The 15120-nt window shown below is 35.7% G+C and overlaps 1 protein-coding gene across 1 annotated transcript in view; it reads left to right on the top strand.

The window, feature by feature from the left end:
- The first annotated feature begins 201 nt into the window (after positions 1–201).
- LOC120624260 (serine/threonine-protein kinase 17A) overlaps positions 202–15120 on the top strand; it is a 322872-nt gene continuing 307953 nt past the window's right edge. The window contains exon 1 of the mRNA XM_039890709.1: positions 202–806. Coding sequence (XP_039746643.1) covers positions 661–806 — 146 coding nt within the window. The 5' untranslated portion in view covers positions 202–660. The remainder of the gene's footprint in view (positions 807–15120) is intronic.

Raw genomic sequence — 15120 nt, 5'->3', positions numbered from 1 at the left:
TTCTATTAATAATTGAACTGAAATTAGGTAAATTGTATATTTTTTTATGTATATGGTAACACAAACCGGACTCAAACGCCATCTAGTTGGTCACTTGGCAACATTATGACCCCAACTGACGTACGGCCATGCAACTTTCGAACTTGAAACAAGGGAATAGTGACATTCGCCAGAAACGGAATTTGAATAGTATCGGCCGTCACGAGCCGAGTCCGCGAAGACTGAGCACCGAGCGCTGTCGACAGAAACGTGTACGGCGAAGTGCGGTCGACTCGTCGATTCGCAGCTGTCTAACCGCGTTTGTCAATTTTAAAGTTTTTCTCGAAACGCGTGTGTAAATAAACAAATTGTCTTATTACTTTTCGTTATGAAAATGAAGTGAAACATATGTTTGTTTATTAATCGTGCATAATCGTAAACAGTGGAGAGCTTCGATAGTTCATAGTCTTCGAAACCTTAACCGCTTCTCGCAATGACAAGGGAGAGCATTAAGTTACCTTTTGAGAAAACGGAGGAATTTAAACTGTTGTTTCTTATGGTTTAAATTGATGCTTTTGTAACGTATAAGTGAATTCGTTGAGTATAAGAACTACTGTGTTTCGTTTTGTGACAATTTGGAGCGTTTTCGTTTAGTCGGTTGTTAGTCGCGACGCATTAAAAATGAGTGTTCTAAGTGGTTTGAGCAAGGCTGACTTCAAAACGGCGAGTGATGGGCTACTGGAGCTCTCTGAAGAGCGGCTCCGGAGCATCATGCGTACGGAGCCGATCACAGACGTGTACCACGTCGAACAGACACCCTTTGCAAGGTCAGTTTGTTTACACAACTTTATAACTTATATCACGTGTCTTTATTCGAAAACTTTTATTGCAATAACTTCTCTAGAAATAGCAGCATAACTTATTAGTAGTTTCCATTCACGCCTCTTACAAATTGCCCTCAACAAAGTTAAATTGATAATAAACTTGCCAGCAACAGGTTTCTAAGTTCCACTCGTGTATCGAATTTAAATTTGACTCTAATTAATACATCAGCCAGCCGATATCTGCATACTAATATATTAAGTATTTGTTAATAATAATCACTTATGCCTGTTTAGATTGATTTGAAAAATAATAAACATATATTTCATGGCCACATTATCTGCTCTATCATTGAGTCACACACAGCCTCACAGCTCAGAATACTAACACAGACAAAGCACACATTATTGCTCAGTTTATAGGCATAGAGTAAACAAGAGGTTATCCTTTAATTTAACCGACAATGTTATGTGTATATAAATAAATGTATATATGCCACACTTTGCCAACTTAAAACTTTTAATTAATAAAAATTAAAATGTTCAAGTGGATCTTTTGACTAATTTATGAGTTTTGCAAACACAAACATACAGAAGCTATATTTTTATACAGTTATATTATAATAATAATTCAATCTAATATAATATAATTAAAAAAAATGGACATAACATAAATTTAATCATAATAAATAAATTAGTAATTAAGAAGTTTTGAATGATTAGATCTAAGAACTTGTTGAGAAAAAAACCAAATGCTAGGACATAATTGAGCATCCTTCTCCAAAATGTAGTAAAACTTACAAATTTACGAAATAAACTAAATAAATAAATTTTTGTGAAATATTTTAGTAAATTATAACATCTCAAATAAAGTGATTTTTTATAATTCAAGGATTTGGAACCACTTATTTGTAAAGTGTGATTGTTTCTAAATTATAATTTACTGTTGCCTTGTGAAATGGCTATGTATAATATAGTGTTTATCTTGACATTCCTGATAAAAATGAATGATGATACGAGGCATGTTGATACTGGAAGATAACATTGTTTTATTCACCTGTTTTATGTCTCAACGCTCAAGTAGTGTGTTTGTTCACCCATTTAACTGAAGATATTATATTATTATTAAATTATAATTATTTAAACTTTAAAGAAAATAAAAAAAATAGCTTTAGGTTCTAGAAGTTGTAATAGTAGGCTAGTTTTCAGACAAAATTACTTATTTAGTTTAATTATTTTTTAAGCCATAGAGAATATAAAAAAAATTGTACTGTCAGTGCCTACTACAGAAGGCAATAAGATTTCAGGCTCCTAAAAACATTTGATTTTTAAATAATTTATTAACCTGTAGAAAATTAAACATTAATTTTAAAATGAAATTGTTTATTTTTCGACACCTTATTAATTATAATCCTGACTACAACTAGTAGGTAATTCTTTTTAATTGCACTAAGTTACAATATGGTCAAAAGATACCTGTAATGTACAATTAAGATCTCAAAACATACTCTAGCCGTTTCTCTTATTGTTTTCCAAATACTGAATATACTGTATAATACTGTTTTTGACTCTCATATTTGACAAGGGAATTTGAGAAGAGCTGTAATCTACATATAAAAATTGCAACAAGAGTCTTACAGCTACTACTGCATCATCATCATGAGTCTTTTAATCAAATTGACAGATTGCAACCAATACTGTTCATCAACTATCAGAAATGTTACACAAGTAATGTCTTTGCAATGCATTAAACTTTTTAGTACTCGGTTTAGTGTTTATGTAGGTCTGTGACAATTATGGACCAAAAGTTTTAAAAGTTTTTTTCTTGCAATAATATATTGCTTATGCTGCAAACATGGGATATGCTAGTAGATATAGATATCAACCTATGATCTATATTTAGACAAGAGTCAAGGATTGTTACTTAATTATAGTTTGAATGTAAAGTTGGTACCTACTATGACTAACTGAATATTTATTACCTTTTTCAGTATTGAACTCTAATGAGAGTCAATTAAGTAATTAAAGGTGATAATTATAATAAAAGAAACTTTAATCAGAAACTAGAAACTAATTATAGTGGTTGTATAATAAACTGGGTATCATTGAATCATATACCATATAACTTATTAAATTTTAAATCTGTAAGTACCATTAATTAATTATGTTTTTAAATAGGTTTAATGTTTAAGATAGAGGCAACTACTTAACTAAAAAAATCAATATAAAATGTTACCACCTGCTTAGTTTAAAATACTTTCCTGTCAACTGTAACAATTTTAAATGGTAAAATGGTATTTCCATCCATAGTTCTAATTTTTAACCTTTATCACCAATTCGTGCCTGGCTTTTTTTCATAAAATTATTTATTGCTCACTTTTGGCCAAGGTTGTAATAAAGGCTTATTGATTGCAAATGAAGAGATACAAACTATTTGACGTCTAATTTGAACTTTAAATAATGATCGGCCTGTTTATACTGTAAATAGGTTATTTTTTAAATATATTTATAAAATAAAGAATGGCGTGTACGCGAAAGTGTTTATTTGCGGTGTCGCTAACTCTATGCGGGGACATACATGTCCGGCAACTTTTCCCGTCGTCTTAATATGAATTTGGCATTATTTGTTTTGTTTTTTAAACTTTATTTATAGAGAAATTTAAATTCTTACTCAATTTGTATGGCATGTTTCCTTAAACTATATTAATACCGCCGCGCTAGTTCTTGATACACATACATACCACTAAAATATGAAATATGTTCTCTTCATCCTGTGCAATTAATTGGGTCTTGAAATCTTATCGATATAATAGGCGAATTTATTGAATAAAATGTGTTAATCGGACTCGCAAAAAAACTATGATGTCCCTTTTGAAGTATCTAGAATCTAAGAAGTCATCAAAGGTTAAGCTTACGGTCTTTCGCTAGATATATAGCTAGCGGCAGGCAATCCCTGTAAAAGAAAAAACAGGCGAAACTGATATCTCAACTTCTTCGTCAGTCGCTTCTCTAGCTCTTTTGATCAATCATATGTCAAGGAATCCTACAAGGAACTACTTTTCTAGGTTGATTATTAAAATTATGGATGAGATTCAAAACTGTATTTAAGTCATTATTAGTCGTATTGAATTATCAGTCAGTCTTATTTTTCATTCAAGTAATTAAGTGTGGGCAGGGCGTCGTTGCATTCAGAAAAGGAAAGTGAAACGCGCCGATAAATATAGAAATAGAGTTGTTATTCGATTGTATCGAATAATCGTTTGTAAATTTATCCGATACGTTACAATAATAGGAATTAAGTTTCTAATTATTATGTCTTGTAACTTATGGCTATTTAAAAAAAATATATATTTTTTTAAAGATCACAAATTTTGGAAATAAAAATTATCATCACAATGAAAATTAGAATTTATTTTTTAACATTTCAATCTACTTCTGGGTAAGTAGAACGTTACGAAACTATACAGAATTTGAATTTCATGATTACAGATAAAAAATAACTCGAAAAGTTCTTCTTCTTGCCCTTATCCCGCGTTATGTGGGGTTGTCACACCATAACTTGAAGATAGGTACATTTTATTTTGGTTTTGGCTTACAATTTTACGACCTCGTAACTACAACGACGATACGCTTGCCGGTCTGACTTTATCCCTGCTCTGGTTAAAACCAAACAAACATTGTTTAATACATTAGATATCTTAACAATCTAAATCAATTCTATGTGAATTCTTTATTAATATAGAATTAATAATAATTTACTAATATAGAACTTATATTTGTTATAGAACTGAATAACGAAATGACATACCTACCTACTTTTTTTTTTCGATGTTCAACACACATTTCGTGTTGCTTTAATAACGCTCTTATAGGAATTGCTGATTACAATTATTATTATTATCACAGGTAACATTTTAGATAAAGCTTCATTGCGTCGTATTTTGTATTGATAGGACGATAAGATATTATGTACTTGCTTATATTTGAAGTAGAATAGACTCTAAGATTTGAGTGGGTAACCTTACCTAAATCTAGAAGGATTAGGTACGTGTACCTAGAAGGATTTTACTAGTTGAATACCTCCTTAATTGTAACAACGAGCGCTTGCGTGTTTCTTACTCTATCTTTATATATACATATATATATTTCTTGTGTGCGTGTGTATGTCACTGAACTCTTCCTAAACGGCTGGACCGATCTGAATGTTTTTTTTGATATGCGTTTGAGTGGCACCCTTAGTTTAGATTCACAAATCAGCCCAAAAGATGGGTCTGGGGTCCGCTAGTCTTTATATATATATTTCTTGTGTGCGTGTGTATGTCACTGAACTCTTCCTAGACGGCTGGACCGATTTGAATGAAGCCCGACAGATGGCGCTGGGCTCAGCTAGTATAATATAAATATTAAAAAAAATTTGATGTAAAAACTAGATAACTTGCGAGCAAAAAACCTATTCAGCCGCACGATTGCATCTAGGTAGAAAGGTAACTAGGTATTACAGGCTTACCTAAATTATTTAAATCAACTCTTAGAGAAAACAACGACTGATAACTTTATTTTTCTTTATAAACAATAATAAGCTCGGAATGTGCTTCCATCAAATAAAAAAAACAAAATTAGATAACACTGAAATGCAACGTTGCCGTTTATATATATTTTATTACATTTTCCAGCTTTCATAACTCGGCAAACGACTATTTTTTTCTTAATTTGGCATTGAGATACTTTAGCAACTACCTATTCCTGTTCGCTTCTCAATATAATTAAGAACCGATACCGGTTTATTGTGTCGATAAATACCTATTAAGTTGACACTAGCGACATGCGCTAAACAAAAAGCATCTTTTGTGACATACAAAAAAAAACAAATGTGTGTCACGTGGAAATATTAAAACTAAAAAGGTTTTTGCTACAGAATATCGTGCACTTGCAAAATTAACTACTAATGTTAAAAATCTCAGTAACTTGTTACTAAACGTGGTATAATGTGTGAATACATACATATGCAGTGTTTTAGCACAATTCAACTGAGAGCACCTTTTCAATCTCAGAGCGTAAAAAAGGACTGCATAACTGTTCCGACGTAATGCCACGTTTGTTAATAATACCCTAAAAGTACGCACCTACAACTTTACTTTAAAAATTAATGTTACGAATCTGCTAAAGGTATACTGAACCCTATTTCATTCAGCTTTTGTCGACTTTGAGTCAAGAAAATTCGCTCCACATTAAATTATATCGGAATATTTCTAGTTTCATACAGAAAATCAACTAGACAAAAGTTAAAAAGTACCTAGAGGTTTAATGCATGAAGCGTACGCTAAATGTAATTATAATTGATATGGCTGATAGCACTGGGCGATTCGTCGCGTCGTTTTGATTCCTGAAAAAGTAAGAGGCGATTTGATGATTTTTTTCCCTTTTTATTTTATATCATTAGAAACATATATATTTGACGGCCGATTGGCGCAGTGGGCAGCGACCCTGCTCTCTGAGCAAAGGCCGTGGGTTCGATTCCCACAACTGGACAATGTTTGTGTGATGAACATGAATGTTTTTGAGTGTCTGGGTGTTTATCTATATATTATAAGTATTTATGTATATTATTCATATAATTATTCATCAGTCATCTTAGTACCCATAACACAAGCTATGCTTACTTTGGGGCTAGATGGCGACGTGTGTATTGTCGTATATTTATTTTATTTATTTAACATTTAAGTACAGTTACCTAATTAATTCTCATATCTTGTAGATTTATTAATTTTTTGCGAAGTAGTATATTATCTATGTGTACCGCCTTAAAAGTTCCTTCGATTACACGTTTCTTTAATACATTAAAGCGTTTTTTAGGAGAGAGGGCCCTGAGCATGATCGACGGACGGTGCATTACGTATCGTTTCCAGGGCCTTGAGGCGCAAGGTCGCGGGGTCTGCCAATGGCCCCTCGCTTATCACCCTAGCCATTTCTCGAAGCCGGTTCATAGATAGATCTATTGCACTTTCTGCGCCGTTTCTACATGTACGGATGTTATAATGGCTGGATTTGATCGTATTAAGACATACTCGTACATAATGAAAAGAAAATATGTTGTCCGCGCGCTGTTCATAATCAATAAATAAATAAAATATACTACGACAATGCACACATCGCCATCTAGCCAAAGCGTGGCTTGTGTTATGGGTACTATGATGACTGTTGAATATTTTTAAGAATAATATACATAAATACTTATAATATGTATGGGTATTTGGGTTTTTAAAAATCCCGCAGGAGATCTTCATTTTACCAGGTTAAAATGTATCCTATGGCCGCCTCCAGGAACCAAACTATTTTCAATATCAAATTTCAACAACATAAGCCGTGCATAGGTAACAGAAAAGCTTCATCCTTTTTATTATATCAACCCATGACCGGCCCATTACAGAACACAGGTCTCCACCCACAATGAAACAGAACTTTTACCAGCATTTTTTCTGATGTTGAAGACTAAAAGGATTCTTTTATCTACAAATAAAAGCATAGATAGTGAAGAACAAATAAAAGCGCAGTCCCCGTTCTTTCTTTTTTCTTTAAAGTCTATTAAAAATAATTATTATTGTTTGAGTTGCCCACAAAATATAGGTACCGTAACGGCTTTCATAATAAAAACTGTTGACAAAGTTGTTTCGAGTTGCAACTGTCGTAACTGGCAACGGTTCTTTTTTATTTTGTTTTCAGTTCTGTACCTAGAACCCCTAGTAAAAGATTTGTACTCTCGCAATCACGTAGTTGCCATAGAGGACCGAAACTATATATAACTTCAAAGTGTAATGGACCTAACGTTACTTGTTTTAGAATTGCAAATACTTTGCTATTGCTACTAGTACTAATGAAAAAACACTACTACTAATTACAAATAGTTGAAGAAGTTTGCAGCATGCTTGCGGTCAGCTGTGCTTGCTTTTTTTGTTAATAATTCATTTTTTGAGCAAAACAACTTGAGGGAACAAAGGGACCTATTTTGTGGCAAATAGGCACACAGGAATGAAAAACTTTTTTTTATTCCTGTGTACGATTTTAATCTTTAAAGCGAAATGTATAACTTCTATTTTACTATGACGACACTCCGACAGCATGCGTGCAAATCTTATGCTAGGGTACCGTTGTATAAAGTTTCCATTACGACAATCTTCGATTAAGAACAGACATTTTGTGTCGAATATGCCGTAAATGTGGTTGACCTTGGCGCCTCTATGCGTGCCGTGAAATCCGCAGGAGCCGCGTGAATTTGTAATTTTTCAGTGCCTACTAACATGTGAACGTTCTGTTAAAGTAGGTTCAACCAGTAACATAATAAATCAACTGGGTTCAACCGTACCAATGAGATCAGACAAACAGACATATTTAAAAATAATGCTAAAATGTGTCCGTTCAATTAGTCATATTAAGTTGTAATATAATATTATGTTCCAAACTGCTGCAGTGATCCCGTACTGGGAAAGTCAGCGTCGGTAGGCACCCAACTTGGGGGACATACGTAATGAAACTATTCGCAGGAAGCAAACGGCACAAGATTGCGCGTTAGAAGAGTTAAAGTCCTTACAAAATACGTAGTAGTAGTTCTTGGTCAGTTATCATCATTCTCAGACGGGTATCTCACTGTCACTTATGGGCACAGACTCTTGTGGATAAACCCTGACAAAAAGTCAGTTTGAGTTGAGAGAGGAGAGAAGACCTGTTTTTATTTATTAAAGTGAAACTTTTATTGCATCGTATCAAACTTTTTCAGCTGTGTTTTGCATGTCGCGTGACGGTCGGCCGCGGAGTAGGGAAAAAGTGACAGGCGCTCGTCAGAGCAGCCGAGACCAATATGGCGGCGCCTATAGTGCTCTATAAAATATTGGTAACATTTATGATGAAGATGGAATTGATAATAGAATGATTGAAAATTAAATGAAAAACGGATCAAAATGACTCGACCATTATAAAATATAGTTTTCAGTTTCTTGATGTGTTATATTGTTAAGTATTATGTATGTCGTACTTTAAGACACAGTTCGATAAAAATATTAGTTGGAGACCTAATCATTTCCCATTTTCCACTAGGCTATCACCGCTCCATGATCTATGAGTAAAAATAAGAGGCTAGAATGACATACAGACGCTTACAATTTTTTGTGGTAAGATAAATAGTGCAACAACAGTTTCGTTTGACCTAGTAAGCTACCGTTTAATTAGGATAATGCAGGTCATAATTTAATACAAGCCATCGCTATATGACACGGTTAATTAAAGTCCGCAATAAATTGCCTCCACGTCCCAGTTTTCGCGAACACGATTTTCGCACTGTTAGATAATATTTCGCCGACCTGGAATGTTTATTATGTAAACATGATAAATGGCCGGCGACCCGATTCTAACGAGATATTATGTATTAGTTCTGGCGCCCGCTCGAGGATTAATGATGATACAGCACCATCAGCCAGGCTATTTAGGTACAAAAGTTGTAATTATAAATAAATAATAAATAAATAAATATACTACGACAATACACACAGCGTCATCTAGCCAAACGTAGCTTGCGTTATGGGTACCAAGATGACTGATAAATATTTTAATGAACAATATACATAAATAATTATAATATAATGTATAAACACCCAGACACTGAAAAACATTCATGCTCATAACACAAACATTATTCCAGTTGTGGGAATCGAACCCACGGCCTTAGACCCGTAAAGCAGGGACGCTGCCCACTGCGCCAATCGGCCGTCCAAATGATTGATTGATGAATACGAAGCGCACCCTAAAATTCAAATTCAAACTGTATTCTGATCTGCCGGTCACCACGCGGTCCTTTTAGGAATAAGAAATATCCTAGCGATGGAATTATTGCACTTTTTCTCGAAGTTTCGCTAAGTGGTCTTAAGAGTTATTTGCATTCACCATCATCCCTCTGTCTGTAGTTCCAAATTCAAAATTGTTTCTACAGACAGGGAACAGGGATAATTAAACATAGGTAATATCAGTTCCTTTTTACCGCGGGCTTGCATATTGTGGAACAATCATCCTTCTACTGTGTTCCCTGAACATTACGTTTTAATGTTTTTAAGGAGTCAGATAAAACCCGGCTACATATTGGTGGCTTCTCTGGTACTGCAGAAGTTCATGACCTCAGTAGACATATATAATATCTAGGTGCCCCAATTTCCCGTTTTTAATATTTAAAAAAAAACTTTTTGTGTTAACCTATTTTTGTACGAAAGAAAACCGAATAAACAAACAAAAATCAGGACAACAGTTGGTTGGTATTTCATTGAACTATTAGGATTAATGGGTATCCATATTTCATACAACGGAAGTTTTTAAGCTGTGTTTATAAAACAAATGTAAACCTGACCTCGTAGCGCTGTTGTTTACACGCGGTGTAAACAGCAGCGATGCCCAGTAGTTAGAATGTCTGAATGCTTTCGAAGCTATCACAGGTTCATATCTAGAACTGTATGTATCAAGCAACATAAGTGATATGTCTGCGTTCTTCGTCCGCGTCTATTTTATTACCGTTTTATAAAAATCCCGTGGGAACCGCTTGTTTTCCTGGGAAAGAAAGTAAATGGTATGCTTAGTTAGGGCGGAAAGGAATGACAAACAAACAAATTTTAGCATTTATAAAATAAGTTAGGATTTATTTCATAAATTTATTTAGATACTAGGAAGGCATAAGTTGTACGTAGGTACGTAACGTCATCGTATTTATTTGGTACTATTAGGACCTGCACTATCTATTGCAACTTGCACTCACCTAATTAGATAATGCCTAATGACCAACAAACAGAATTATGTCAGTTGTGTACATATTATAATATACATGTATGTAACTCACTTTTGTTTCAAACGGCGATTTAATAAAATTTTAGAACACAAGCCGCTATTGCGATATAAATAATATGTTAGTTAGATATATTCCCTCGCGGACTTTTTTGTTGGTAATAATGAGATACTATAGTCATGTAACACAAACTTTGATTATGTATTATCAATAGTTATCTCAGCGCACGCCAAGTAAAGTTATTGATAGTCAAAATTATGCTTTTTTGGGTTTCATTATTGCAATTTTCTTAAGGTTCTCCATTTTATTTTGAAAAGAAATTATAACCTTATGTTACTTTGTGATAGTTTAGCCATCTTTTGGCGAAGAAATGGTTGAAAACGTTTCTATACTTTCGGAGCCTACTGGGTACAAACAAACAAAAAAATCTGTCCTCTTTATAGTAGTATAGACTAAAAAAATTCTATAAACCCTCCTAATGACCGTTTAATGACTTTTGTACAGCAAGTTAGCTTTAATTATCTCATACTAAAGAGTATTTTTTATTATCACTTACGTTAGGTCATTCGCGCAAAAAATGGAACTACGGTAGCATGGGTTCAAGGAAATACAAACCATTCTATATAATACATGACGCCCGATTGGCGCAGTAGGCAGCGAGCCTTCTTTCTGAGTCCAAGGCCATGGGTTTGATTCCCACAACTGAAAAATGTTTTTGTGCTGAACATGAATATTTTTCAGTGTCTGGGTGTTTATCCGTATATAATAAGTATTTATGTATACTATTAATTTAATTCATCAGTCATCTTAGTACCCATAACATAAGCTACGCTTACTTTGGGGCTAGATGGCGATGTGTGTACTGTCGTAGTATATTTATATTATTATTTTAATAATTGCAAAAGTGAGTATGTTTGTTTGTTTGTTTGTTTCATGAGGTTCGGCTCAACCGTTGAACTGATCTTGATGTTCGGCACACATGTAGCTCTTGCATCTTTAAGACGGACGTGTACGTATACGTCCGTTAAGTCCGTCCGTCCGTTAAGTCCGTCCGTCCGGACGATAGTATATTACTGACTTCATTGCCCCCACTACAACATAGTGTCCATACTTAAAAAGTAATCTTAAATTTCGTAGGCTCCCTAGGGCGTCGCATCCTTACATCTTTATCATCAGTGGCGTGCACATCATTAATGCGCAAAAGCACTTCCTACCATAACATTTTCATAAAACTGGCAACCGAGGAATGTTTTGACATTTTATGCCGCTTTAATGCTTTATGCTTACCCGTGTCCATATTACTACACGTGCTACGTGTGCACGCCACAATATAGCAACATCGTTGTTCGCTCAGGGCACAGTTTCCCGGGCGGGGAAAACAGTTCTTGCTCGCGGCAGCCCGGTCAGATCAGAGATGTAATCGTTGACTTTCTACAGCTGGTCAGACGGTTTCACTTTCAAGCGTCGGCGGAATGCGGCCGGAGTCCGGACCTCCGACCCGTGTCTTGTGTGACACTGACGGGTGAGGAACCCTTTGATGGCCCTTTAGTATCGGGTGGTCTAATATAAAGGCAGGTAACAAGCGAGGTTGGCACGTGATGTTGGAGACTGAAAGTTGATATAGTAGGTACTAATCTAGTTAATTTTTAATATTCGAAAGCATTTATTTAAACATTAAAACGAAATAAACCGTGATCTTCTAATGACTAAGTCTGTACTCCGTACTTAGAAAACTTAAATTAAAAAGTTTTAATTATTTTCATCGTAATTAGGATTAATACAAAAAAAAAAGTTAAAATCAAAAATATTACCTGATTATGGATGTAAACACAAAAATATGTCAATTTATTTTGGCCTTAACTTTTTAATGCTTACAATTTACAAAAAAATACTAATAAAAATTTATATAAATAAAAAAATACTGTCCACTATCAATACGACCGATAAACGTCCACTGATGGTCTTTTGTAGGGATTACCACGGTTAGCTACTCTCCGCGTCCCAATGCGACTTTTTACATGTAGTGCCCGGTCTGTCCAACGCTGCGTATAGAGGTTACTACAGCACTTTATGACACATAATCTGCTAAGCTCTGAAAGGTCGAAAGTCAAACATGTCGTGGGCTATAAAATAGAAGGATGATGATGAAACAATATTGCGAATGTAACGTGTCGTATGTTTAAGTTAGGAATTTGTGCTAGATCTGTGGTAGGTCGATGAGCAATATTGATTGGACACGCGGCCCCAATACCCGAGATGGACGCGCGCTGGATGCCTCGGCAGCAAACCGCGCTAATATCTTATTCGTGTCATTGGTGCGAAATGTCAGCGGCTTGGCACCCGCAGCGCCGGCCCCCGCGTGCCAGGCGGGCGATGCACCGGCGCACGGTGCCCGCACCGCAGCGCATCAGCTAAATTCGGGACCGCGTTGCATCATGGATAGGGTTATCACCTAAAAAGTTTTTTCTTGTCACAAGTCACAAGACAAGACTCGCAAGACTCTTGTCCAGACCGTCTATGTGATTGGTCGCACGCAGGACGCAAGCCTGCATGCCAAGGGAGACTCAGTTTGAACGTCTTATTGGCCGTTTGGTTTACCTGAAATAATGTCTAACCGTATAAGCGCAGAAAAATATACGTTAAGCAACGTCTGCGGATAATAGGAACTTAAGCAATGTACCAATGGTGAACGGTACCTACTATTCCGGTTCCCGAATCCTGATCATATTTATTGTCACATGTGCTGTGGTATTTAAAACAAAACTGACTAAAGATTTATTTTTTGTTGGGTTTAGTGATAAAGTAGAGCAACCTCGGTGTCACCATCGGCTCATTCAAAACCAAATCTGCGAATAAATTGATTATCAATCGGGTTAATTTGAAATTCAAGAGGTGGTTCATTGAAAAAATCAGTTAAATTATTCGTTGATGTTTAGTATACTTTATTTTCTAATGACAACTTATATGGTAAATTATACAGTTAATATTTAATAATATAATTTTATTTTTATTTTTTATGTTCCAAGTTGATAACCCTAATCAAAGAGCACTTTCGGTTTCGTTTGTCACGCATCTATTTTAGATAATGTCGATTATTAGAACGCCGCATTTAGCATCGTGCGCCGGCCCACGGGAGCGGAGTGCGATCCACACGAATGTGACTAATCTTCGCGGCATGAGGAAACTTCCACGTCAGTTTAGGTCCTATATCCGACCTCGTGTTTCCCATTTAAATATACCAACGACGGCTAAAATAGGGCACTCTAAGGCTAGGCGAGTTTCAAAGTCAGCGTGCGGTCGCAGCTTAGCGAGTGTACAGTTCAGAAACGAACGCCTTCATAGGGGTCATTCGAAGTATTTATAATTTGGTTCGGGGTTGATTTAGTGAAGACTTCAAACGCAACTAGGTACCACGCTACTGGCGAAAACGTTCTTTTAAGCGATTGAGCGTTCTCATCTGATGCCACGTAAAACTGTTTCGGTGTGGGTTTTATAAACTATAACCTAAAGTTGAAATCTCACTCGTTGAACTATTGTCGATTAAATCCTAGCAGACACTTTACCTAGTTTAAAAGGGAAATATATCCATCATCATCAGCATCATAACCAATCGACGTCCACTGCTGGACATAGGTCTTTTGTAGGGAGTTCCACAATGCACGGTCCTGGGCCGCTTGCCTCTAGCGGCTCCCAGCGACTCGCCTGATGTCATCTGTCCACCTCGTTGGGGGCCGACCTACGCTGCTTATAGCGGTGCGGGGTATATACTCTTATCTATATCGAGCATGAATGTTCTTTGAACATAAGAAAACACAACAATAATCGTCATTAACCTAGGAGCAATTTTCCATGTATCGGCAATCTATGCTGAAGATCAACCTTCATAACCTGTTCTTAGCTTAATTCTTAGATTTATTAATAAGACAAAATAATAAGAGTAATCATCAATGAATATAACATGTTGTATGCTTCTACAAATGGGGATTTTTCCATACTTACAATGACCTGATATAGGTAAAAACACCCCAGTGGTGATACTGGTGCCAGTATCATAACTGTATGGTAGCTGAACTGCGTCGCGGCTATGCAGCGGGTCTAGCCTGCTCAGTTATCTTGACTTTGCGGAACGTAACCCGATACGTATGTAGTGGCACGGGCGAGGCCAACGCGTCCGCAGAACAGTTCTTTTACTTCGACTCCTTAGTGTTTACGGTTTACCTGAGGTAGGTGACCACTTAGTTTTTTTTTTTACAAAATTATCATTGTAGAAAATATACCGCATTTCTTCTAAGTTGTGAACTCTTAAAAGAGTAATCGTGGCTGTCAAGATAATATACTTGATCGGACTGCATGGCTTCCCTTGCACTTTTGGGGCAGTCGTTAGCGTTGCTAAGAATTTCACTACACTTAACTGGGTCAGCGACTTCTGTATCAGTCCACCGAGTAGGTGACCGCCTTTATCCATCAACCTGTCTTTGCACCACCATTCGCTCAATATACCCTTTA

The sequence above is a fragment of the Pararge aegeria genome, chromosome 6 (assembly GCF_905163445.1).
Source record: "Pararge aegeria chromosome 6, ilParAegt1.1, whole genome shotgun sequence".
In the NCBI taxonomy this organism is placed as follows: Eukaryota; Metazoa; Arthropoda; class Insecta; order Lepidoptera; family Nymphalidae; genus Pararge; species Pararge aegeria.
Note: the sequence above shows the minus strand (reverse complement) of the source record. Positions and strands in the feature narration are given on the sequence as shown.